This window comes from Papio anubis, chromosome 11 (genome assembly GCF_008728515.1).
Source record: "Papio anubis isolate 15944 chromosome 11, Panubis1.0, whole genome shotgun sequence".
Taxonomy (NCBI): Eukaryota; Metazoa; Chordata; class Mammalia; order Primates; family Cercopithecidae; genus Papio; species Papio anubis.
In genome coordinates, this window is record NC_044986.1 from 56329971 (window position 1) to 56355873 (window position 25903).

General features: G+C 38.0%; 1 protein-coding gene across 33 annotated transcripts in view; it reads right to left on the minus strand.

The window, feature by feature from the left end:
* Positions 1-25903, minus strand: part of ANK3 (ankyrin 3) — a 704392-nt gene that overhangs the window by 126029 nt on the left and 552460 nt on the right. For 23 of the 33 annotated variants that reach the window (XM_031652632.1, XM_031652636.1, XM_031652640.1 and 20 more), the window contains 5 exons: positions 21108-21206; positions 20920-21018; positions 20324-20419; positions 14667-14739; positions 14435-14497 (listed from right to left, as the gene is read on the minus strand). In XM_031652632.1, coding sequence (XP_031508492.1) covers positions 14435-14497; positions 14667-14739; positions 20324-20419; positions 20920-21018; positions 21108-21206 — 430 coding nt within the window. The remainder of the gene's footprint in view (positions 1-14434; positions 14498-14666; positions 14740-20323; positions 20420-20919; positions 21019-21107; positions 21207-25903) is intronic. The other 10 variants (XM_031652653.1, XM_031652651.1, XM_031652649.1 and 7 more) reach the window with 1 other exon arrangement.

Genomic DNA, 25903 nt, shown 5'->3' on the forward strand with positions numbered 1-25903 from the left:
TTGAAAGAAAATATAAAAAATTAACAATGAGTTGGCAAACTACAATCCATGGGCCAAACCCAGCCTCTAGCCTATTTCTGTAAATAACCTTTATTAGTTTCACACAATCAGGCTGGTTGGTTTAGGTATTTTGTACTACAAAGGCAGGGTTGAGTAGCTGTGACAGAGACCAATACAGACTAAATATTCAAAACTATTTACCACTGGCTCTCTATAGAAAAAGTCTGCTGACTCTTGAAATTAATGACTAATAAAATGAGATGAGTATTAGGATGACATAAAAAAGCATAAGTGAAAGGAAAATGGAAAGGGGGTAGCCAGGGACCGTATCATACAGGACTTACTAACCATGGCAAGCTACTGAAATTACTCTAGATGCAATATAAAGCCTTGGGTGGGTTTTAGCTTTGTATTTGTACTACTTTAGGGGTGTATTTATATTATTTGTTTGGCTTGGTTACTTTTGTTACAAAATACAGCAACCATACAGATAAGAATATAAAATATAAATATACATTTTAGCAAACTGTTATAAAATAAGCACCACCCAGGTCAAGAAATAGAACATCATTAGCACCTCAGAAGACTCACACATCCCTTACCACAAGCACAGGCCAGGCCCCTCTTACCTCCTCAAGGTCATTGCTTTCTATGTATTCTTTTCCTTGCTTAAAAATCTCACTAATTTTACTAGCATAGTTTATTGTCATCTGGTTCTGATGAATTCTGTTGTCTTTGCATAATATACAACTCAGCAATACTTCTTCCAGGTTTACATCCTACAGAAATGTATGCATATGTGTATCAGGAAACTTATATAAGAAGGTTTGTAGCAACAGTTCAAACTCAAAACAACCCACATTCTCATCAACAGTAGAGTGGATAACTCAATGTGGTACAGGCAGACAATGGAATATTATATAGAAATGAAAATGAATGAACTTCAATTATATGCAACAGTATGAATAAATCTCAAAAGACTAACTATAAGCTTTGGACGGTTTTAAGCTAAGGAGTGGAATAACATGATCCAGTGTATATGTTTAAAGGCTCATGTGGATGCTGTGCAGAAAGCTGAGTCTACTGGGTAAGAGGAGAAGTGGAGATCTGTAAGGAGGCTCCTGCAGTATTCCACGTGAGAGATGCTGGTGGCCTGGATGGGGGTGGTGAAAATGGAGATGGAGAAGAGAAGACAGATTTGAGATGTATTCTGAAAGTAGGATTGATATGACTTGCTGATGGACTGTATAGAAGTTTTATGGGAAGACAGAATGCATAAAACTCAGATTTTGCCTTGGGCAATGGAGCCATTTATTGAGATGGAGAAGGGTGAGAAGAGACACTATTTTCAAGGGGTATGTTTAGGTATCTTAAGGTGACTTAAGGTATCAGAACCTAAATGAAAATCTACATAGCTGCATAAGTGGACAGTGTGGGTGATAATCACTATATAATTCCAATTACAAAGACAGGATACCAATGATGGACAGACTTTGCTTTAGAATAAAGGCCCTTGTCCCCGTCTACAGATCTTCTTTAGCTGGTAATTCTTTTAAATTCATCAACTATTCCTTGAGATGCAGATATGCTTTGGGAGAGTCATTACAAAGCTGTTTATCAACTTAAGACACAGCCTAGGACTGTGTCAGTAAAAAGGAGTTGAATGGAAGGAAAAGGTAGCATTGTTGGCAGTCTTCATCTTGCTTCATCTCAGAAACCTGCAAAACTATCCCTTGAGTATGCCTTCAAGTTGATGCAACCAATCAAACATGTATTGAAGATCTCCGTGTGCCAAGCAGTATACTAGGTTCTTGGGATAAAACAGAGAATAAGATTTAGTCTTTGCTTCTGGTATTTTCAAGTTGCCATTTTGGCTTTATCCCTGAGAGATGCATGCAATTATGTAACGTCTATCTGAAAGGCCAATTGTAAGCAGAGAAATCTTCAGGCAAAACGCTAAATGATATAAGAGGTTCTTGTAAAACAATAAAATTTCAGGTGAAGAATTTCTGAAGCTGCTAAGAACAGTGACTTAACGAAACCAAACCGTTGAATCACCTGAGGGCAACCTGATTTCCATAGTCTCTTTCCAGCTCTATTAAGCTAATAACATAACAGTCCTATTTATTTAGGATGATTAGGATATTAGGGTAGCAGGAGAGTCCTAGACATTTGGCAAGAGGAGGTCCTAACGAATTTTTTCCTGGTGGCCCTCTTCAGATCCACCTTCACATTTCCCAAAGTAATTCACCCTACTTTTTTGAGTTTTGGATTGTGTCAAGTCAAAATCTGCTTATTCTTTCCTAATGAGAATACAATGATACGTTTACTAAAACTACTGGTTTTTAGTTCTTAAAATCTATTTGAAATTATGTTTATATTTATTTTACTTGAATTTTCATTTTGGTATATATAGTTCTTTTGCCAAAATAAACAGAGGAAGATTCTCTAAATATTTATTTTTATTTAAAGGGGAGGAGAGGTAGAGAAAGATGGCTGAATAGAACACTCCAGCGATTGTCCCCTCACAGGAACCCCAAACTGAACAACTATCAATGCAAGAAAGCACTTTTATAACAACAACAAAATTAAGTGAGCAATCACAGTACCTGATTTTAATGTAATATCAAGGATAGAGACATTGAAAAACTAGGAAAGACAGTCTTGCATTATCTACACCACCCCTCTTCCAGCCCCAGGCAGCACAGCAGAAAGAAAGAATCTGTGGGCTTGGGAAAGAGCACAAAATGAGTGTGCAACACTGCATTGGAGCTCAGCGCTGCCCTGTCACAGTGGAACACAGCACAGGACAGAATTCTGCCAGTTCCCACGGAAGGAGCATTTAGGACAGTGCTGGGCCAGAGGGGAATCCTCCACCCCAGAAAGAGGAAACTGAGTCCCAGCCAGCTTCACCATTGGCTGACTAAAGTGGCTTGGGGATCAGAATAAATTTAGGTAGCAGTCAGGACACAAGGACTGCAGTCCTTGGGTAAGCCCTGGTGCTACACTGGTCTTGGAGGTTGTGATAGTTAATACTGAATGTCAATTTGATTGGATTGAAGGATGCAAAGTATTGTTCCTGGGTGTGTCTGTGAGGGTGTTGCCAAAGGAGATTAACATTTGAGTCAATGGACTGGAAAAGGCAGACCCACCCTCAATCTGGATGGGCACCATCTAATCAGCTGCCAGCAAGACCAGGATAAAAGCAGGTAGAAGAACATGGAAGGACTAGACTGGCTGAGTCTTCTGGCCTCCATATTTCTCCCGTGCAGGATGCTTCCTGCCCTCGAACATCTGACCCCAAGTTCTTCAGCTTTTGGACTCTTGGACCTACACCAGTGATTTGCCAGGGGCTCTCAGGCCTTTGGCCACAGACTGAAGGCTGCACTATCGGCTTTCCTACTTTTGAGGTTTTGGGATTCGGACTGCCTTCTGGGTCCTCAGCTTGCAGACGGCCTAACTGTGGGACTTTATCCTGTGATTGTGTGAATCAGTTCTCCTAATAGACTCCCCTTTATATATCATATCTATCCTATTAGTTCTGTCCCTCTAGAGAACCCTGACTAATACAGAGGTGGTAGACTTCAGATGTGACACCAGCTGTTGTGGCCAAGGGTGTGCCTGTGTCACTCATCCCCCAATTCCAGGCCATACAGCTGAGGGACTCTTTACACTTGGAGAAAACAGAGGGAAGAATACAGAGAGCTTTGTCATGTAACTTGGGTACCAGCTCAGTCACACTAAAATAAAGCACCAAGGAGACTACTGAACCTCCTGACTCTGTGCCTTTGTTTCTGGACAGTGTTTCTAGACCCAACCTGAACCAGCAGTAAATCCACTATCCTGATGGGACAAACCCCATTCTGCTGAATAAAGTGGCTTTGGCCTGGAATAAACATCAGCGACAGCCAGGCAGTAGTGACTACAGGTGTGGGGTGAGCCCCAGTACTGTGCTGGGCTACAATGCTTTACATGTGACCCTGTGCGGTGCCAGCTGTCATGGTCATTAGAGTGGACCGCCTTATCCCTCCCCCAACTCCAGGCAGTCTGGTGCAGAGAGAGACTTCCTTTGCCATAAAGAGAGGGAAGAGTGAGAGACTTTTCACCTGGTAACCCAGGGAATTCTCCCTCATTTTCCCCAAATCTACCAAAGCTATGTATCAAGGAGTCTGTAAGAGTTGCAGCATTCCAGGGCTTAGGGCACTCCCTAGTGCTAAAATGGCTGCAGTGGCCATAGGCTTAAGTCACAACACTCAACCCCTTTTGAATTCTTAGAAAGTCCTCTCAAAAAGGATGGCTAAAAACAAGCCTATACTGTGAAGACTGGAATAAATACCTAACTCTTCGATGCCCAGGTATCAACAAATGTCTACAAGCATCAAGGATGTCCAAGAAAACATTACCTCACCAAATGGACTACATAAGGCATCAGTGACCAGTCCTGGAGTGATGGAGATACGTGACCTCTCAGATAGGGAATTCAAAACAGCTGTCTTGAGGAAGCTCAATGAATTTTTTTTTTTTTTTTTTTTTGAGATGGAGTTTCACTCTTATTGCCCAGGCTGGAGTGCAATGGCACGATCTTGGCTCACCGCAACCTCCATCTCCCAGGTTCAAGCCATTCTCCTGCCTCAGCCTCCTGAGTAGCTAGGATTACAGGCATGTGCCACCATGCCTGGCTAATTTTGTATTTTTAGTAGAGACGGAGTTTCCCCATGTTGGTCAGGCTGGTCTCGAACTCCTGACCGCAGGTGATCTGCCTGCCTTGGCGTCCCAAAGTGCTGGGATTACAGACAGGCATGAGCCACTGCGCCCAGCCTTTTTTTTTTTTTTCCAGAAGGGTTCTCACTCTGTTGCCCACGCTGGAGTGTAGTGGTGCAATCACAGCTCACTGCAGTCTTGATCTCCTGGGCCTGAATGGTCATACCACTTAAACACTGCAAGTAGTTGGGATCACAGGTGTGTGTGCCACCATGGCCAGCTAATTTATTTTTATTTTTTGTGGAGACAGTCTCCCTATGTTGCCCAAGCTAGCTCAATGCACTTCAAGATAACAAACAGCAGAATTTTATCAGATAAATTTAACAGAGATAAAAATAATTTTTAAAAGTCAAGCAGAAATTCAGGAATTGAAAAACTTAATTGACAAACTAAAAATGCATCAGTCTCTCAATAGCAGAATGGATCAAGCTGAACAAAGAATTAATGAGCATGAAAACAGGCTCTAGGAAAATTCAGTCACAGAAGAAAAAGCAAAAAAATAAAAAGGAATGATGCATATACCTACAAGATCTAGAAAATAGCCTCAAAAGGACAAATCTAAGTTATTGGCCTTAAAGAGAATGGTGAGACAGAGAGAGAGGGAGAGAGAGAGAGAGAGAAAGGCGGTGGCAGGGAAGGAGGAAGGGAGATTGGGGTAGATCATTTACTTGAAGAAATAACAACAGGGAACTTTACAAACCTAGAGAAAGATATGAATATCCAGGTATAAGAAAATCGAAGAACAAGCAGATTCAACCCAAATAAGACTACCTTAAGGTATATAGTCATCAAACTCTCAAAGATCAAAGATAAAAAAAGGATCCTAAAGGCACTGAAAGAAAAGAAGTAAAGATAAAGACTTTCCCAGACAAACTAAAGCTGAGAGATTTCATGAAAAATCAGACATATCTTATAAGAAATGCTAAAGGGAGTTCTTCAGTATGCAAGAGAAGGATATTAATGAGCAACAAGAAATCATTTAAATGCATACAACTCACTGGTAAATGTAAGTACACAGACAAATACAGACTACCCTAACACTGTAATTGTGATGTACAAACCACTTACACCTTTGTAGGAAGACAAAAAGAGAAACCTATCAAAAATAATAAGTACAGCAACTTTTTGAGATGAATAGTATAAAAAGATATAAATAGAGGCAACAAAAGTCAAAAAGTGGGGAGGATGAAGCTAAAGTGTAGAGTATTTCCTTTTCTTTTTGCCTGTTTTCTTTGTAATCAGAATGAAGTTGTCATCAGTTTAAAATAAATGATTATAAAGTGTTATTTGCAAGTCTTATGGTAAGCACAAAAAACCTATAATAGATATACAAAATGTTAAAAGCAAGAAATTAAACATACTACCAGAGAAAGCACTTTTTTTTTTTTTTTTTTTTTGAGACAGAATCTCATTTTTCACCCAGGCTAGAGCACAATGGTGCTATCTCAGCTCACTGCAAGCTCCGTCTCCCAGGTTCACACCATTCTCCTGCCTCAGCCTCCCGAGTAGCTGGGACTACAGGCACCCACAATTCTCCCACCTCAGCCTCCTGGGTAGCTGGGACTACAGACATATGCCACCATGCCCAGCTAATTTTTGTATTTTCAGTAGAGATGGGGTTTCACCATGTTGGCCAGGCTGGTCTTGAACTCCTGGCCTCAAGTGATCCACCTGCTTCAGCTTCCCAAAGTGCTGGGATTACAGTCATGAGCCACCGTACCCAGCCAGTAAGAAAAATCACTTTTTTTTTTTTAATTTATTTAGACGGAATTTTGCTCTGTTGCCCAGGCTGGAGTACAGTGGTATGATCTTGGCTCACTGCAAGCTCTGTCTCCCGTGTTCACGCCATTCTCCTGCCTCAGCCTCCTGAGTAGCTGGGACTACAGGTACCCGCCACCATACCTGGCTAATTTTTTGTATTTTTAGTAGAGACGGGGTTTCACCATGTTAGCTAGGATGGTCTCAATCTCCTGACCTCATGATCCGCCCACCTTGGCCTCCCAAATCACTGGGATTACAGGCGTGAGTCACCGCGCCCAGCCAAGAAAAATCACTTTTATACAAAGAAAGGCAAGAAGAAAGGAAGAGAGGACAAATAAAACAATCAGAAAACAAATAACAAAATAGCATAGTAAGTTCTTACCTAGTAATAATAACATTGAATGTAAATGGACTAAATTTTCTAATCAAAAGATGGAGTGGCCAAATGGATTTAAAAACAAGACTGAACGATATGCTGTCTACAAGAAACTCACTTTACCTATAAAGACACATACAGACTGAAATAAAGGGATGGAAAAAGATATCCCATGCAAATAGAAGACAAAAAAAAGAACAGGAGTGGCTATACTTAGATAAAATAGATTTCAAGAGAAAAACTGTAAAAAGAGACAAAGAAAGTCATTATATAATGATAAAGGAGTTAATTCAGCAAGAGGATACAGAAATTATAAATATATACACACCAAATGCTAGAGCACCCATATATATATATAAAGCAAATATTATTAGAGGTAAAAAGAGAGATAGACTCCAATACAATAGGTGAGGACATTAACACCCTATTTTCAGCATTGGACAGATCATCTGGAAAGAAAATCAACAAAGAAACACTAGACTTAATCTACTACAGACCAAATGACCCTAATAGACATGTACAGAACATTCTATCGAACACCTGTAAAATACACATTATTTCCTTAGCACATGGAACATTCTCAAGGGAAGAACGCATGTTAGACCACAAAACAAGTCTCAAAAAATTAAAAAAAAATTGCAATCATGTCAAGTCTCTTTTCTGACCACAATGGAATAAAAATAGATATCAATAGCAAGAGAAACCTTGGAAATTATGCAAACACATGGAAATTAAACAATATGCTCCTGAATGACCATTATGTCAATGAAGAAATTAAAAAGAAAATTTTAAAAATTTCTTGAAACAAAAGAAAATGGGAACACAACACACTAAAACCTATGAGAGACAGCAAACGTAGTACTAAAAGAGGAGTTAATAGCAATAAATGCCTACATCAAAAAAGCAGGGAAACTTTAAATAAACAACTGAATGAGGCAGCTTATAGAATTAGAAAAGCAAAAGTAAACCAAACTCAAAATTTATAGAAGAAAAAAATAGTAAACATCAGAGTAGAAATAAATTAAATTGAGACTAAAAATGTACTACAAAAGATCAACAAGACAAAAAGTCGGTTTTTGGAAAGATAATCAACAAGCTTTTAACCAGACTAACTAAAAAAAGAGAAGACTCAAATAAATAAGATCAGGGATGAAAACGGAGACATTACAATTGATAGTGCAAAAATTCAAAGACTCATTAGAGGCTGTTATGAGTAACTACTATATGCCAATAAATTGGGAAACCTGTCAGAAATGGATAAATTACTAGACACATAAAGCCTACAAAGATATAATCATGAAGAAACAGAAAACTTTAATAGACTATTAATGAATAACAAGACATAAGTAGTAATAAAAAGTCTCCCATTAAAGAAAAGCCCAGGACCTGATACCTTTACTGCTGAAATCTACCAAGCATTTTAAAAAAGAACTAATATTAATCCTACTTATATTATTCCAAAAAAAATTGAGGGAACACTTCCAAACTCATACTATGAGGCCAGTGTTACCCTGACACCAAACCCAGACAAAGACACACACACAAAAGCAAATGACAGGCCAATATTTCTGATGAACATAAATGCAAAAAATCTTCAAATACTTGCAAACCATATATAACAACATATTAGAAAGATCATTCATCATGATCAAATGGGATTCATCACCCAGGGATGCAAGGATGGTTCAATATATGCAAATGAATCAATGTGATACATCATATCCACAGAAAAAAGGACAAATCCATATGATCATTTAATTCATGGTGAAAAAGCATTCAATAAAATTCAACATCCTTTCATGGTCAAAAAACTAGTATAGAAGGAACATACCTCAATACAATAAAAGCCGTAAACAACAGGCCCATAGCTAGTATCATACTCAACGGGGAAAAACTGAAAGCCTTTCTTCTAAGATCTGGTGCAAGACCAGGACACCCACTTTCATCACTTTCATTCAACATAGTACTAGAAGCCCTAGCCAGAGCAATTAGACATGAGAAAGAAATAAAGAGCATCCAAATTAGAAAAGAAGTAGTTAAATTATCCTTATTTGCAGATGACAAAATCTTCTATTTAGAAAAACATAAAGACTCCTCCAAAAACCTATCAGAACTGATAAAACAAATTTACTAAAATTCAAGATACAAAATCAACATATAAAAATTGGTATCATTTCTATGTCCCAACAGCAAATGGGGAAAGGGAAACCCTCATACACTATTGGTAGAAATGTAAATTAGTACAGTTACTATAGAGAAAAGTATGGAGGTTCCTCAAAAAACAGAATATTATATGATCCAGAAATCCCACTGCTGGGTATACATCCAAATAAAATAAAGAAAATCAGTTTTGCGAAGTGGTATTTGCACTCCCTTGTTTATTGCAGCACTATTCACAGTAGCCAAGATATGGAATCAACCTATGTGTCCATCAGCTGATGAATGGATAAAGAAAATATGGTACATACACACAATGAAATATTATTCAGTCACAGAAAAGAATGAAATCCTGTTCTGTTTTATTTTTTTCAAAAACATGGATGGAGTGGGAGACATTATCTTAAGTGAGGTAAGCCAGGCACGGAAAGATAAATTTAGCATATTCTCACTCATATGTGGGAACTGAAAAAAAAATTGAACTCATGGAGATACAGAGTAGAATGATGATTTCAGGAGGCTGTAAAGAGTGGGGATAAAGAGGGGATGGTTAATTGGCACAAAAATACAGTTAGCTAGAAGGAATAAGATCTAGTGTCTGGTAGCACAATAGGGCAACTATAGTTAACAATAATTTATAGTTAACAATATATTTCAAAAGAATTAAAAGAGTGGAACCGGAATGTTGCAAAAACAAAGAAATGATCAATGCTTGAGGTGACAGATAACCCAATTACTTTGATTTGATCATTACACATTGTATAATTGTATCAAAATATCACATATATCCCATAAATATGTACAATTATTATGTACCCATAATTATAAATTAAAATATTCTTATTACCTTCTGATAGTTTCCAAGAACATGATTTGTTCCTTTTCCTTAACACACACCCTTTTTTGAAGCTAAAAATATGCATTCTTGGGTTCTATATATAAGAAACATTTCAAGTTGGAATAGCAATGAAAGAGATGATCTATGCAGTGTTGTCTGCAAGCAACTGATCACAACCAGTTACAGATCTATGTGTTCCTTCTCTACTGCCAGTGTTTTACTTGACTGGACTTTGAGGGCAGGGGAATGAGATGATCTAAAACTACAGAGTGTCAGATCAGTCTTCTTGTCCAGCTCTGCCACAAACCTCATTGGAAAGACCATTCAGTGTGTATTTGGGCTTTCCTTCCTCATCAATGTAATGGCAGGAATAGACATACAAGACTCCAACTTGCCCCTTCAGTTCTTTGAAATTGGTGGATTTTAATTTGCTGTGGCTTCCACTGGCCACCAAATTTGGTGCAAAGCTACATGACTTTTCTTACCCCTCATGTCACTCTATTATCTGCTAAAATTTTATTGCTTTATTAGAGCTCAAACTTACACCTACTTGATATTTTTACATGTATACTTAGCCTCTTATTTTTTCTTTTAATATTTAGTGTCTGCATTTGATTCAGAAAGATATTTTTCAGCTCTATCAAATTCAGAAGTAGCTTAGAATTAGAAAATTCTTCCTAGCAGGAGTTTGTCTCACCAGCTGCTGTCTCGTAAACCTGTTTAGTAGAGTCATATTTCATAGAGCTGCCTTTTAGATTTTTACTTTGCGTGGCTTAATTCCGCTTCTCATTATGTCCCATCTATAGTTTTTTCGATCTGTAACTACACTCCAATCCACTAGAATTCTCAAGCTGAAACAACATTTTATACCCCCCACCCCGATTCATAAAATACATTTTATAGGCAGTTGCAATTTAAGATCAGAGTTGAACCAAAGCCAATGTGAAATCCCTTGGGAGGAGACACCAAACTCAATCACTTGAAACTTAATCTCAATTTTCCCTCTTTTTCTTTCTCTCCTTTCTCTTTCTTCTTCCTTCTTTCCTTCCTTCCTTCTCTCTTCTTTCTTCTATACACACACTCTTTCATATTTTCAATTACAAACAGAATTGCAAAACATAAGAATCAAACTAGCACTAAAATCAAGGTACTAATTTTGTATGTATATTAAAGTTATATGAATGCTATATGAATAGGTATTTTCTGGAACAGGAGACAGTAGAGCAGTAAGGTATCTACAAATGCACCTGACCCTCTGAGGAGCTCTGCTTAGCCCCCACCTGCCTAATGTGAGCTTAAAAACCTGCCTTGGACAAAGTTGCTTGACCTCTTCTACTGCTCTGCTTTGCTGATGCTTCGATCTGTGTTCAACTTTGCATCTTGGCCCCACTGTTCTCCCACCTCATTAAATGATAACATTGTCTAGTCTTGTATTCCTTAATTTTTTTTTTTTTTGAGAAATGAATCCAAACATTCTTTCACTTACACTAGTTTCTCATAGTGTACAAAAGAAAGAGGAAGATGGTAAGGAGAAAGCAAAGCAGAAAAAGGAAAAGAGAATGAAAAAGAAGAGATAGACTACTCTTGGCATTTCTTCCTTAATATTTATTTTACTTTTGCTTTTTTATTTTTTATCTTATTCATTTTGAATTTTAAATATCTACTTACAGCAGATTAGTTTTAGAATCAGATTAAAATTTTATTTTCCCTTATTACAAACTCATTTTTATTTTCTTTCTTGAGACAAACTGGCAGCCTATATTGCTTATTTTTATTTGCTTTTAAAAGCTGCTATTATTCTTTAGTACCCTGGGATACCAATGTGATGATGTCTCACTGGTTCTTGTAGATAGTTATACTCACAACATGCCTATGGCTTCATGGAAATGAACATTTGCCACAGCTGCATAGGAGCTTACTCAAATGGGTGACACTAAATCTAACTAAAATGACAATCAAAGCTCTGGCAAGACCATCAGGCAAATGAGTCAGAAGTTAAAATTATCATTAAAGTTGTAGGGGTCCTTTTAGAATCAAAATTTCTAAATGAATTGTTTTGGAATTTGCAGTAGTTAGGAATGCTAATTTATACAGCAGAGGAAAACATAAATACATAATAGGGCAAATGTGGCTTACTAAAGCTCTTGTAAGCAAAATTTAGGGGCCTTAGCAGACAGTAATACTAATATGACTCAAATTAGAAGTGTATTATAATCTCAAAAGTATCTTAATCTTAAAAAATGAACTTTTAACATCTTTCATGAGAATGCAATAGCCCTGCTATACTCTGCTTTGATGAGACTATACTCAAATATTGTGTTCAGTTCTGGTCACCTCAACTTGAGATGGCACAGACATGTTGAAACATGCACAGGAGAGGGCGACCAGGTTGGTGAGGGGAACAACAGAAGGAGGTAGCAATGATATACCTGAAAAAAAAAATAATAAAACCAAGAAGAAATAGAAAAAGTATTTTTAAATATCTGAAAGATTGTCACACAGAAAAGGCAGATTTTGTTCCAAATACTATGTAGAATATAGTCTTCCCATCAACTTGGTCAAATATACCAAAGCTTGACTCAATGAGTAGAAGCTACAGGAAGTTCAATAACGTGAAGAATTGTTAAAGACAGAATTGTCCAAATGTACTAGGCAGTTTAGGAATTAAAGAATTCTCATTATTTGAAGGGCTTGGGCACAGGAGATCCTAAGCAGATGAGATTCTAGCAGATGTTTGTTCAGACTGAGTGACCTTTAAGGAATCCTTTTCAACAATTAAATTCAGCAATACCACAAAATCAAAAGCCATTTGATTCCGACAGCCCTGGACATACTAAAGTAAGGGCCAAAGATTTTAAAGAAAAGATGGATAAAATGAGAATTTAAAATTGCCAATTTCAAATTCTCAAGCTGAGATAAACACATTTCTAGTTAAGTAACAAGGTCAATTAAGTTCAAATTTAGAGATTCAAAATCTCCCTTTTTGAAATTATTTGGTTAGTTATTCATATGTATAAGGCTGTTAGATAGTCCATTCAAACTTGGCCTCTCATCAATGGGGATACTTTTGGACATTTTGTTAATGACCAGTACATTTTTAGGTCTGTGATTGTCATACTATGATTCCTAATAATTTCATTTGACAAACATACTTTTGACATCATGTTTTGTGTGTGTAAACATCTATGTAAGAATATTATTTTTTCTTTTATCTTCTGCACAGAAGTTGTTACTCTGAAATGTATGAGAAGGCAAAGAAATATAATGACAGTAGGCATATTACTCTGAAAGTCCTAAAGACGATAATAAATATTATCCATCTGGGGATAGAAGGGAGGTAAATGTATAGCTGATGTTTCAGAGTAAAAGAAAGAAAAGCGAGTAAAAGTCTTTAGCATTAATCAAAACAACATTTACAAACACTGAGCCAGATCCTCCAAGGACCCTAAATGACCACCAGGACATTAGCTCATTGGGGTGTGTAGTCCCTGGCCACAATGCATTATAGTGGAAAGTCATTGATTGAATAACAAAAAGATTAAAGTGGCTTCGGACCAGGTAGGCTTTCCCACTATGTAGGTTCCCACTGAAATTTGTGCAACTCAAAGAAAGAAATCATATGAATTAAAATAGGGAAGATTACTTAAAGGCAAAAAAAGACTAGCAACACTAAGACTAACTCAAACGAAAGTTACTACATGAGAGGTGGCAAATGGAGGTCACAATAGGGTAGAATGTATTTGATGATCTCCCATCATTTGGGAGATTCAAATGATGTAAGAAAAACAGTTAAAGACAATTTTCCCATGGTAAATATTTTGTTATTTCAGTGAAACTCCAAAATGTGTTATCTGTACAATATTTACTCACTATAAAAATGCTTGTTTTCCAATGGACCTCTTAAAGATGCCATTCATTGATATACCTGTACATTATAACCTGGTCAAAGTATTAGTTTTTAAGCAAGACAGAAACTAATTTCTGAAACACATAAAGTACAGCTACAATAATATTTTGATCTCTTTCATTAAATCATTATCGAAAATTTCTATTTCAAAAGTTTTTTTTCAGGTTGTTTTCATTATCAGTTCAAGATCAAAAGCTGCTTTTTTCTACAAAGTTTAGCAGAATGGGCAAATCTTAGGGCATTTAAAAGGATTTCGTATAAGGAACCTTCTCTTGTTTTAAAACATAATGTAATCATAAATATTAATCATTTTTCTCTTTCTAGATTTCAGATGCAAACATAAAAGCATCAGTATTCTGTTTGATAGAAACAAATAGAAGGCAAGTAATCCAGATAATTAGTGATACTTTTATATTTTAAAGTTAGGAAACGGGTTCAAGGAAAAGAGGATTCAGAGACTTAAAAAGGAGAGTTAATAGTACCAGATATACATTATTTAAATAATACACAAATTAATAGTCTCAAGATAATATGAAAAATTAGTAACTCAAGGAAATATTATATTTCAAAGATAAGAAATGAAAGATAAAGTTGGTAGTAGTTAAGTTTCATCACAGTAAAAATTTACAAATACCTTCTTCAACATCTGAGATATATTCGCCATCACTGAGCATTTCAGGGGCATTGGCTTTACGAACTGCATGATTTAAGTGAACAATATAAGTGGATGAAAAAATACATACTCTTGATATTACAACAAAACATTTCAATATTCCTGAAAGACATTTTGCAATGGACTTTCTTCAGGAAACAAACGAAATACACAGTCACTTATAATTATTGTGAACTCAAAGAACATTTCATACCTTCATCATCAGACATATCAAGAACTTCATTCATCGTTTCTGGAACATTCATTTTGTGCTTCTCTGTGACGGTCTAGTAACAAAAAAGCAGTCATTTCAGTGTGAGCAGACTGTACACTTTAGTGGGCCTTTTCATTTATCTCTGAATTAATCAGTTTCTTGTGGAATGCATGTGTTGAATATCCTGAATCTCCCACATGTAAAATGACATCAAAATTGTTGTCCCTTAGTGGCACAAAGGTTGTCACCATATACAGAACACAGGAGTACACAGTGAAAGAATTCTAGTGGCAAAGTACCACAGCTTAAAAGATTTAGGTCTCTAATAAAGCTTTTCAAAGGAAAAGAGAAGATTCTGCCCCTCCTACTCCACTGCTATACTTTTTCATGGTCTGATGAATCTGCCACCCCATTCCATGAAAGGTCTTGGCTGAGGAAAAGCCAAATGAACTGCAAGAAATATGTGTCTATTACTTGTGCCAAGCTTTCCATCTATTTTGTGTTCTCCTCTTATATGTAATTTTAAATTCCTAGGATAAACGAAAATATTAAAATAATATTTACAACAATGTGTATGAAAAAATACTTTAAAGGTGATGCATTAGCAGATCATTTTAGCCTTCCCCAAAATTTAAAGAACAGTATATTATGCAGCAAATGCCTACTGCCTCTTTTACTTGCTGTTTAATAGCTTAGATTATATCCATCCAAAACATACTGTCAGCATCACTGATAAGAAATTCTTAGACCATATCCATCCAAAAGACATTGTTAGCATCACTGGTAAGAAATTCTTAATGACTTTAGTTTAAAAGTGAGTTGTTTTTTTTTTTTTCCTAATTCTCAGCATATGAGACACTAATGGTACAAGGGAAGATACACGTTTAAATAAGACAGCTGAAAAAAAGCCAGGTTGTTAAAACTAAAGGTATAGGTCTTTGGTTTCAATGAGGTTATTGCGTGGTTTCACCACTATGGTCATTTGAAGCGTGGTGCGGTATCACTACAGCATGGACGTTTTAAAATAGCTTTTGAGAGGTTTGATTTTGCCGGTGGTTAAATTCGTGACGGTTCTGCACCGGGTTTCCCCTCTTGTTAGATGCTGTGGTTTTGCCATTTGAGACCAAGTCTCAGCTCCTTGCCCAGGCTGGGGAGTGCAATGGCATAATCTCGGCTCGCTAGCCTCTGGTTCAGCGTTCTCCTGCCTCAACCTACCGAGTAGCTGGGATTACAGATGTGCATAAGCCAGGCCCTGGCTGTCGTTTAATTTTAAAGTAGAGACGGGTTTTCACCACGTTGGCCAGGCTGGTCTCGAACTCCCAACCTCAGGTGGTCCACCTGCCTCAGCCTCTCAAAGTGCTGGGAATACAGGCATGAGCCACTGTGCCTGGCTTATTATTAAAATCTTTTATTGCAGGCGTGGTGGCTCAAGCCTGTAATCCCAGCACTTTGGGAGGCCGAGGGCAGGCGGATCCGCGAGGTCAAGAGAAAATCGAGACCATCCTGCGTGCTTTACAGTGAAACCCCGTCTCTACTAAAAAATACAAAAAATAGCGGGCGAGGTGGGTGGGTGCCTGTAGTCCCAGCTACTCGGGAGGCTAGAGAGCAGAAGAATAAGTAAACCGGAAGCCGGAGCTTGCAGTGAGCTGAGATCCGGCCCTGCACTCCAGCCTGGGGCAGAGTAAGACTCCGTCTCAAAAAAAAAAAAAAATCTTTTATTAGCATGGAAAATATCACAATTAATGAATTGACATTGATATATTTTTCTTAAAGTTTATATTTTATTCATTTTTATTTAGTTTCTGCTTAATGTCCTTTTTTGTTCCAGGATCCCATCGAGGATACTGTATTACATTTAGTTGTGTCTCCTTAGTTTCTTCTGGACTATGGCAATTTCTCAGACTCCCCTTGCTTTTTTAAAAAAATTAATGTAAAGTTCCATGTTAAATGTGCAGGACGTGCAGGTTTGTTACATAGGTAAACAAATGTGTGCCATGGTGGTTTGCTGCACCTATCAACCCATCACCTAGGTATTAAGCCCCACATGCATGAGCTATTTATCCTGATGCTCTCCCCCTCCCCGCCCCCAGGCCCTAGTGTGTGTCCTTCTCCTCCCTGTGTCCACGTGGTCTTATTGTTCAGCTCCCACTTATAAGTGAGAACATGTGGTGTATGGTTTTCTGTTCCTCTGTTTGCTGAGGATAACAGCTTCCAGATCCATCCATGTCCCTGCAAAGGACATGATATCATTCCTTTTTTATGGCTACACAGTATTCCATGGTGTATATGTACCACATTTTCTTTATCCAGTCTATCATTGATGGGCATTTGGGTTGATTCCACATCTTTGCTATTGTGAATAGTGCTGTAATGAACATACACATGCGTGTATCTTTGTAATAAAATAACTTACATTCCTTTGGGTATATACTCCTTAATGGGACTGCTGAGTCAACTGATATTTCTGGGTCTAGGTCTTTGAGGAATTGCCACACTGTCTTACATAATGGTTGAACTAATTTACATGCCCACCAACAGTGTAAAAGCATTCCTATGTCTCCAGCTTCGTCAGCATCTGTTGTTTTTTGCCTTTTTAATAATTGCCATTCTGATTGGTATGAGATGGTATTTCATTGTGGTCTTGATTTGTATTTGACTTTCCTTGTTTTTGATGATCTTGACAGTTTTGCAGTGTACTGGTCAGATATGTCCATCAACTGGGGCTTGTCTCATGGGTTTTCTTTTTTCTTTTCTTTTTTCTTTTTAATGAATAGACTGGGGCTGTATGTTTTAGGGAGGAAGATCATAAAGGAAAAGTGCCATTTCATCACATTGTATCAAGGGTACATACCATCAACATGACTTATCATTGTTGATGTTGACCTTGATCATATAGCTGAGGCAGGATTTGTCAGGTTTCTCCATTGTAAAGTTATCTGTTTCCCCCTGCTTCCATACTGTTTGCTTTGCAAGAAAATCACTATGTTCAGCCCACATGTAAGCAGTGGGGAACTATGTTCCACTTTGAGAGTGAAGTATATTTTCATATATTATTTGGAATTCTTTTGCCTGAGACATTTGTGTCTTCTTTTCCATTTATTGAATTACTTATGTATAATAGTATGAATTAATGGATAGTTATTTTACAGTTTGTACCATACTTCAATACTATTATATTTATTTATTTTGGCTCAAATTGTTCCAGCTATGGCCACTGGGAACTCTTTTAGTTAATTCCTATGTCCCTTCGACATACCCCCCACCACTGTGTCTCTGTATTAGTTTATTTACTTTTGTTGGGGGAGGGAGGAGCATTTCCTTACTTTTTGACACTCTAAGATGTTCCAGGCTCATCTTATATATTTCCTTTGCTGGCCTTAGATTCAGCCATTTCTCCAAAAAGCACTGTTTGCTTTTAGTAGAGAATGGTATTAGCAACCAATATCTGCGTGCTAGAGGTATTCTGCTCCTTACATATGAAGTAATTGGGTATTTTAAACAATGCAGTTTCGATAGATACAATTCACATCTTTTGAATATCAGCTTCTATCCATTCAGTTTGGTATGCTGTGTTGATTGTAATCTAATTAACTAAACCATCTTTCTCAGCATTGCCACATCATGTATTTTACTAATATGGAAAAGACATTCTCTTTGTTTTGAAAAACTGAAGTCTGCTTACAGAGTCAATGGCTGCTGGAGTCCCAGTAACTGGCTATACAAATATCATGCCCATGGTGGAGGCTGAGCTATAGTTATCAGCTTAAAGTCATAGACTCCACCCTGAATTACATCAGTCCTGTCTGAGCTAGTTTACACGTAACCACTAAAGCAAGGCTGACAAGGTGGTGTCTCAGCTTGAGATAATGTACCAAATACCACAATGCTGGACAAAATTTTAGAGACTTCTATGGACTGTTTTTTAATTGATGTGAACACTTCTTTTGGTGGAAGCCTCATTTTCTTCACTAGGCAAAGTGGACCTTTCCAATTAGCATGCATAGTGTCTTCTCTTCTTTGCAGAAAGTCACCAGCAAGGATGGCTGATGATGTTGAGAGTGAAAAGCACTACTCCTGTATACATTCTCTTCTCATGGGAACCTGATGGAGCTCTGAGACCTTTCTCTTTCAGTCGATTTTTTGAAGCTATAACTTTATTTTGTTCTTAACTCTACTTTCTCTTAAAGCTTTTTTGATTTTGAAGAGACATTTTGAAATTTCCTAATAGGTGAGAAAGTCATTTACATTCAACCAAATAAGATATTTATTTTGAACTTTTACATGTCTCAAGTCTTTTAACATTGAAATAGAAGTATTAATATTATCTATTTACTGTAATGGCTTCAAATCTTTATAGCATTGTGACACTTGGCTGTCGTTAAATAGTTTGTCCTCTTCTTCTCCTTTCCTATCCTAGATAGAGCTACATGGGATATAAAATTGAAGGTAATAAACATTATTGGTTTGAACAGTTTTTTTGAGAACTTAATGATATATTTTAATATAATAAAATCCGCAAGATTTTTGGAGAAAGCAACATGTGGAAATTTATCTCTTAGACAAAGTATATCTTGAAGTTCAGAATGTGTGCTGGTTGATAATCATTGTTCTATTTCATTAAAACAATTGTTTTCTCTTTCACAAATTACAATTTTTTTCTCCCGTAATCAGCAGGTTTGTGAGTAAAACTGTCAGGAAACTCAAACTGCAGGTAGCTACAGAGACCCTCAACCCTTTTCGTGAAACCCATTTTTCACAAAAAGCACTGGGTATACAAACTAATTTGCAGATGCTAACCATTTTCTCCTTCATGTTGGAAAGTGGTCGAAGAGAAAAGGGGACAGAGCTGATAATTCAAAATGTTCCAGAGTCCTAAATTTACTTTGCTAAGAGTCAACCTCAGGCCTATGTGTTGAGTTATGGAGTTAGGAATAACTCAAATAAGCCTCTGATATCATGTAATATTTGCCCTTAATTCCAAAGTTACCAAATCTTGATGCTGTTCATAGGTACCAGATGGGGTTGGAAAGAAATGACTTATCCTAGAGACTGCAGCTTGTAAAAATGTAGTTGATGCAATAGGGCCTCCTGGTAAAGATCCACTTTAAATGTTAACAAAACAGTCTATTGTGTTTCTTATGAAAACTCCAGGTGGACACAAGACAAGTGACAGTAGCAGGCAAAACCAGTTCTGATTCATCTGGATTTTTTTAAAACAATGTAAACATTTTTCACAGGAATGATAATGGATCCACGTACCATTTGTGCATTAAAACATTTTTAAGGAAGCAACTTAGAGTTTTCAATTTCTTTACATTGCCAAGGAAGGATGTTAAAAAATTTCTGCCTTCACCATCATTTCATTAAAAACTTGTTACATCAAAGCAAACAAATAAATAAATACATTTAGCTGTATATGGGAGTAAAAACTCTATAGCTACAAATGCATCTTTTAAATAGGTATTCTTAGTGTTTTAAATTTTTATTCATATTAGCAATAAGAGTTTTCCTATCCTGACTACCAACGATGAGGTGACTGTATTTTAAAACATGGTGCTTAGTTTATGAATGGGAAAAAACATTCATCTCAGAAAAGCCCAAGAAAACTGGCTGAAAGCTGGTTCCTAGGGTAACAAGGCTCTGCATTCCTTACTTACAGTTGTGGTCATGGTCTCTTCGGTCACTATCTTCAGTGTGTCCACTACTGAGATGTAGCCGAGGCGCCGGGCAATGCCAAGGGCAGTATTCCCATTCTGGCAAAAGGAAAATGTGAATGAGGAATTAGCAAGCCTCATTCCACATTTTTTTGCTGATACGAAATGTAAGGTGAGTGTCTCATCAGACCCATCCCACTGTCATACACAAAAAAAGTGTTTCATTAGAGACATACCTTGCACAAAACCCACCTAACCTGTTTGTACTCACACAGTAAAGTCTGGGCAGCTACACATGCAATCCAAGAGGCTTTTTAACGTTCTAAGTAAGCAGTCAATGAAACCAACGCAATTTTTTTTTTTCTTACATGTGTACTTCCTGCTAGGTGACAATACAGCAGGTAGTTTTCACATATAAAACACTAATCATCTGTCTCTGAACAGTCCAGAACAATATGGTTATTGTCCTTCTTTCCTCATTCTACTGAATGCTCCGTTTATGCCTCTTCATGAAAGTACAATGAAAAATGTAAGAAGACACCAGAGTCCAGGCCCATCTATCTCCTCCCTCTTCTCCTGAGCTGGCCCTGAGTGCTTACCACAGTGAGTTCATTGGGGGAGGCATTGTTCTGAAGTAAGACATTTATTATATGCGTATGTCCCTGCTGTGCTGCTTGATGTAATGGTGTATATCCATTCTGTAGAAGGAAGATGGAAGAGATGATTCTTAATTCCTTTGAAACAAAAATAAATGATTCTGGCAGAAACAAAAAAGGAAGGAGCTTACCTTTGTTTTGGCATTAACTTTTGCAGAATGCTGGAGCAGGAAATTAACAATCTTGATATTTCCGTAGTGGCAGCCCACATGCAGTGGTGTGTATCCCATCTGTAATTATTTTTTTTTTTTTAAAAAAAGCATCATAATTGTACTTTTACTAACAGCTATCCTAAACAGACGTAAAATCATTATTTAACCTTCCTTTTTGAGCTGGAAAAAGTAGTTTTTTTTTCTTCTCTATATAAAAGAATTGCCCTTGATAATTCTCAGCATAAGACTTAGGTATAAATTAAAATACCATTGCCCATAAAATTGTTAGCTCCTCAGAGTTCTTGCTTTATTTTTTATCAGCTCATCTTGTTCTTAGAACTCTTCAAGATAGAAAGGAAAGATGGACCAATTGACAGCATAGACAGACTGATTCAGCAGTTTCTTGTTCAGGGACAGAAGAGCACTTTATTGAGACTTGACTTGTTTACTGAATACTTTCTGAAAGCTTTAAATCTAGGGAAAAATGAAGTGGCTAAATAATAACACACGGCAGGAGGTGATTATCAGAATGCCTGATAGAGGTAGGAAGAAGCACAGAAACACTAAAAGGAAGAGGGAGGCTGGTGTGAGCTCGGGTGGTCTGAGAAACATGAACTCGAATAAGGTATATCAAGTTAGTTTTTCGCCTTCCTACCTAGAGTCCCAGAGTTTGAAAACCACTGATTTAGACAAAGAAATGGATTGTTTCTCAAATTAGTATCCACTGAACCCTGAGGGTCCATAAGTTCTCTCTCTCTCTCTCTCTCTGTGCATGTATGTGTCTGTATACAATCTAGGTAATTATTTTTTTTTTAAATAAGGATATTCCAGATCCTTCTCTAGATGGCTGTGTTTATTATAACATACTACCCTGCAATTTCAGAGCCCCCGTTCATAATGACACGGGCAGTACCAGATCTCTGAAAGGGAGAACATTGACCTTTTATTACAGTACTTCTAAACAGGAATAGGCGTGGGTGATCCATATTTTCAGGGGTCTGTATCTTATATGATGTCACTAGTGTCTTTATGGTGGCCCCAGCAAATGAATACATTTGAATTTGAAAAAGAGATGCCCAAACCACTGTTGACTGTAGGAGGTGAAGATACCTTACCAGGGATGTGCTGCCCTAGAGAGGTGACGCTTGGTAGACTTTTTTTTTTCTTACATGTGTACTTTTTTGTCTCACAAAACAAACTGCCAGTGTACCCACACTGACCAGACTATCCCTGAAAAGCTCATCATAACCACATAGAGGAAACTGACTTACAGCCTCTAATGCCACTTAATACATGATGGAGGACATTCCTTTTCGGTGACCAGAATCCATTTGCCTGCTTTGCAGGGTTCTCCTTTTCAGTACAGAGGAACTCAGATACTGCACTCATGATCAGAATACTGCTTAATAAGGGAAGCTTGAAAATAATGTGTCCAATAATGCTCAGTACAATTGGTTTAATTGAGTGAAGTAACATTATTTCCAAGTTCAAAGAACTTCCCTTACAAGTCAAAACCGTGTGGACCCAATATTTTCTAAAAATCTAAATATTAAAAAATTCTTTGAGATTTTAGTCAGTTTGCCTAAGTTATAATACAACCATTTCTAATAGTTGTTGAGATGGATGTGTTGATTAGATATATATATTTAAGACAGGGTTGATTATTTATTTATTTATTTGAGACAGGGTCTTGCTCTGTCACCAGGCTGGAGTGCAGTGATGGGATCATGGCTCACTGTAGCCTCCCCTCCTGGGCTCAATCTATCCTCCTGCCTCAGTCTCCCAAGTAGCTGTGACTACAGGCATACACCACCACGACTGGCTAATTTTTTCTATTTTTTGTAGGGCAAGGTCTCACTATGTTGTCTAGGCTGGTCTCAAACTCCTGGGCTCAAGTGATCTTCCTGCCTTGGCCTCCCAAAGTGCTGGGATTACAAGTGTGAGCCACCATGCCTGGCCTAAATATTTTAATGAACAGGTTCTATTCATACTCATAGCTTCCCATCTCATTCTTACTAAAACCCTAAATCATTATAAAACAGTGTTAGGAGTTCTCTAATTCTAGTCTCCCCTATCCTCCTCATCCTCCATCCATACATCTTTTAATCCTCCCACCATTCTCTCCCTTGGTCGCTATGCTCCAGGGCACTGGTCTTCTTGCTGTTCCACAAACACTAAAGTGTTTTTTCAAAAATACGTGGGCATGGCCAAGAAGATTGAACTTGCATTCAGATAAATCAGATGTGGGCTCCTCCATTCATTGGGGTTACCGGCATTCCCATACAAAATAGCACCTCACATAAATACGCTCAGAGAGGTGGGACATGAGCAATTCTTTCCAATCAGCAGTAACAAATTTTTCAAAGACTATTTTTTTCTTGAGTAGCTAAATAAACAAGCAAACATATAAAGAGCCATAGCCCAGCAAACGGAGCAGCCTCTGCCTCTTTGCCATGGCTGCCTCACTGATAACATCATTACAAGCTGATTAGGTTTTCCCTTCCTTCCTTTGGGCAACACTGGATAGAGCTCAGCAAAACCCTGCAAAATACATTCGAGTCTTTAACTACTTTCCTTCCTTTTTTCCTCTCTTGATTACTAAGTAGTAGATGTTTACGTCCATTCACTGATCAGGCTGCACTTCTGACTGATGAGAACGGGGAAGGAGGGTCTCAGCAGCCAGGAGCCTGGACCTCAGAGGCAGACTGTCTGGGTTTGGGACCCAGCTCTGCTACTTACTATCTGTGTGAATTTGGACAAGTTACTGAACCTCTCTGTGCATTGGCTTATGCATTATAAAATGGACTTCAGTAATAGTACCAAGCTCATTGTGTTGTCATAAGGACTAACTATGTTAACAATGATTTCACCAGTGTCTGACACATAGGGTTAGCTATTATTACCTCATGCTGAAAACAGTGCCTGGCACATCATCACTGCTCAATAAATATTTTAAATCTTTGGTAAATTAATGATTGAAAACAGGAAAAGATCAGGCCGGGTGTAGTGGTTCATGCCTGTAATCCCAGCATTTTGGGAGGCTGAGGCGGGCAGATCACCTGAGGCCAGGAGTTCAAGACCACCCTGGTCAACATTGCAAAAACCCAGTCTCTACTAAAAATACAAAAAAAAAAAAAAAAAAAAAAAGATTAGCCAGACGTGGTGGCATGTGTCTGTAGTCCCAGCTACTCAGGAGGCTGAGGTGGGAGGATCACTAGACCCTGGGAAGTTGATGCTGCAGTGAGCCATGACCATGCCCATGTACTCCAGCCTGGGCAATAGAGTGAGACTCTGTCAAAAAAAAAGAAAAGAGAAAAGAAAAATGAAAAGAAACTGTCATTTCTACCTCTGGCTCAGCCTATCCCACTTCTGATACCCCTTATAATTTTGCTAACCAGGCCAGGCATAGTGGCTCACATCTGTAATCCCAGCACTTTGGGAGGCCGAGGCCGGCGGATCACCTGAGGTCAGGAGTTTGAGATCAGCCTGCCCAATATGGCGAAACCTTGTCTCTACTAAAAATACAAAAAATTAGCCAGGCGGTGGGTGCCTGTAATCCCAGCTACTTGGGAGGCTGAGGCAGGAGAATCACTTGGACCCGGAAGGCGGAGGTTGCAGTGAGCCAAGATCACACAATTGCACTCCAGCCTGGGCGACAAGAGCGAAACTCCATCCCCCACCAAAAAACAATAAATAATTTTGCTAACCATTTTTCTTTCCTCTGGCATGCTCATCTCAGCTTATAGACATATTTTTATGTTTCCATCTTAGAAACAAAAAATACTCCTTTCAAATATTTGTCCTTTTCTCTAGGTTTCTATCCTTTCAAAACTAAACTTCTTGAAAAAAAAATCTTCATACACTATTCCGCCCATTCTCCCTACATTTCATCATCTCCACTACTCTAGTAAAACTGCTTTATAATATCCCAAGTGCCCAGCCATGCATGGCATGCATGGACTTTGAGCTTCTCTTATCTGAAACACTTTGACAGTTTTTCATAATTTGACAGCCCTATCATATTCTTTCGTCATTTCTCCTCTACCTTTGGACAGGCCCTCCTTTGCCTCCTCCATCCACTGTAAAATGGAGTGGATCCCAAGGGTTTTGTCTTTGGTTTGTGCCACATTTTTCCTTGAGGATTACACCTACTTTCACAGTGTTAGCTAATACCTTTATTGCGATGATTCAGAAACCTGCATCTTTAGTCCAGCCATCCTTTCTGTGTCCAGATCAATATGTGAGTCGTTTATTGGGTTTTCCTGCTCGAATGGCCCCTAGGTAATCTATAATTCAACACACTCAATACGAAACTCATAGTCCTCTTTCCCCAACTGGCTTTGTCTCCTTTATTCTCTGTCTCATTGAATGGTACTTGTGATCACCCAGTTGCACGGGTCAGATCCTTAGTTTCATCCTGAATTTTTGCTTCTCCTCAGTCCCCATACACACATGGTCTTCAAATCTTTTTTTTTTTTTTTTGAGATGGAGTCTTGCTCTGTTGCCCAGGCTGGAGTGCAGTGGCACCATCTTGGCTCACCGCAAGCTCCGTCTCCCGGGTTCACACCATTCTCCTGCCTCAGCCTCCCGAGTAGCTGGGACTACAGGCACCCGCCACCACACCCAGCTAACTTCTTTGTATTGTTTTAGTAGAGACGGGGTTTCACTGTGTTAGCCAGGATGGTCTCGATCTCCTGACCTTGTGATATGCCTGCCTCGGCCTCCCAAAGGTCTTCAAATCTTACCTGTTTGCATGTCTTTTAATTATTTCTCTA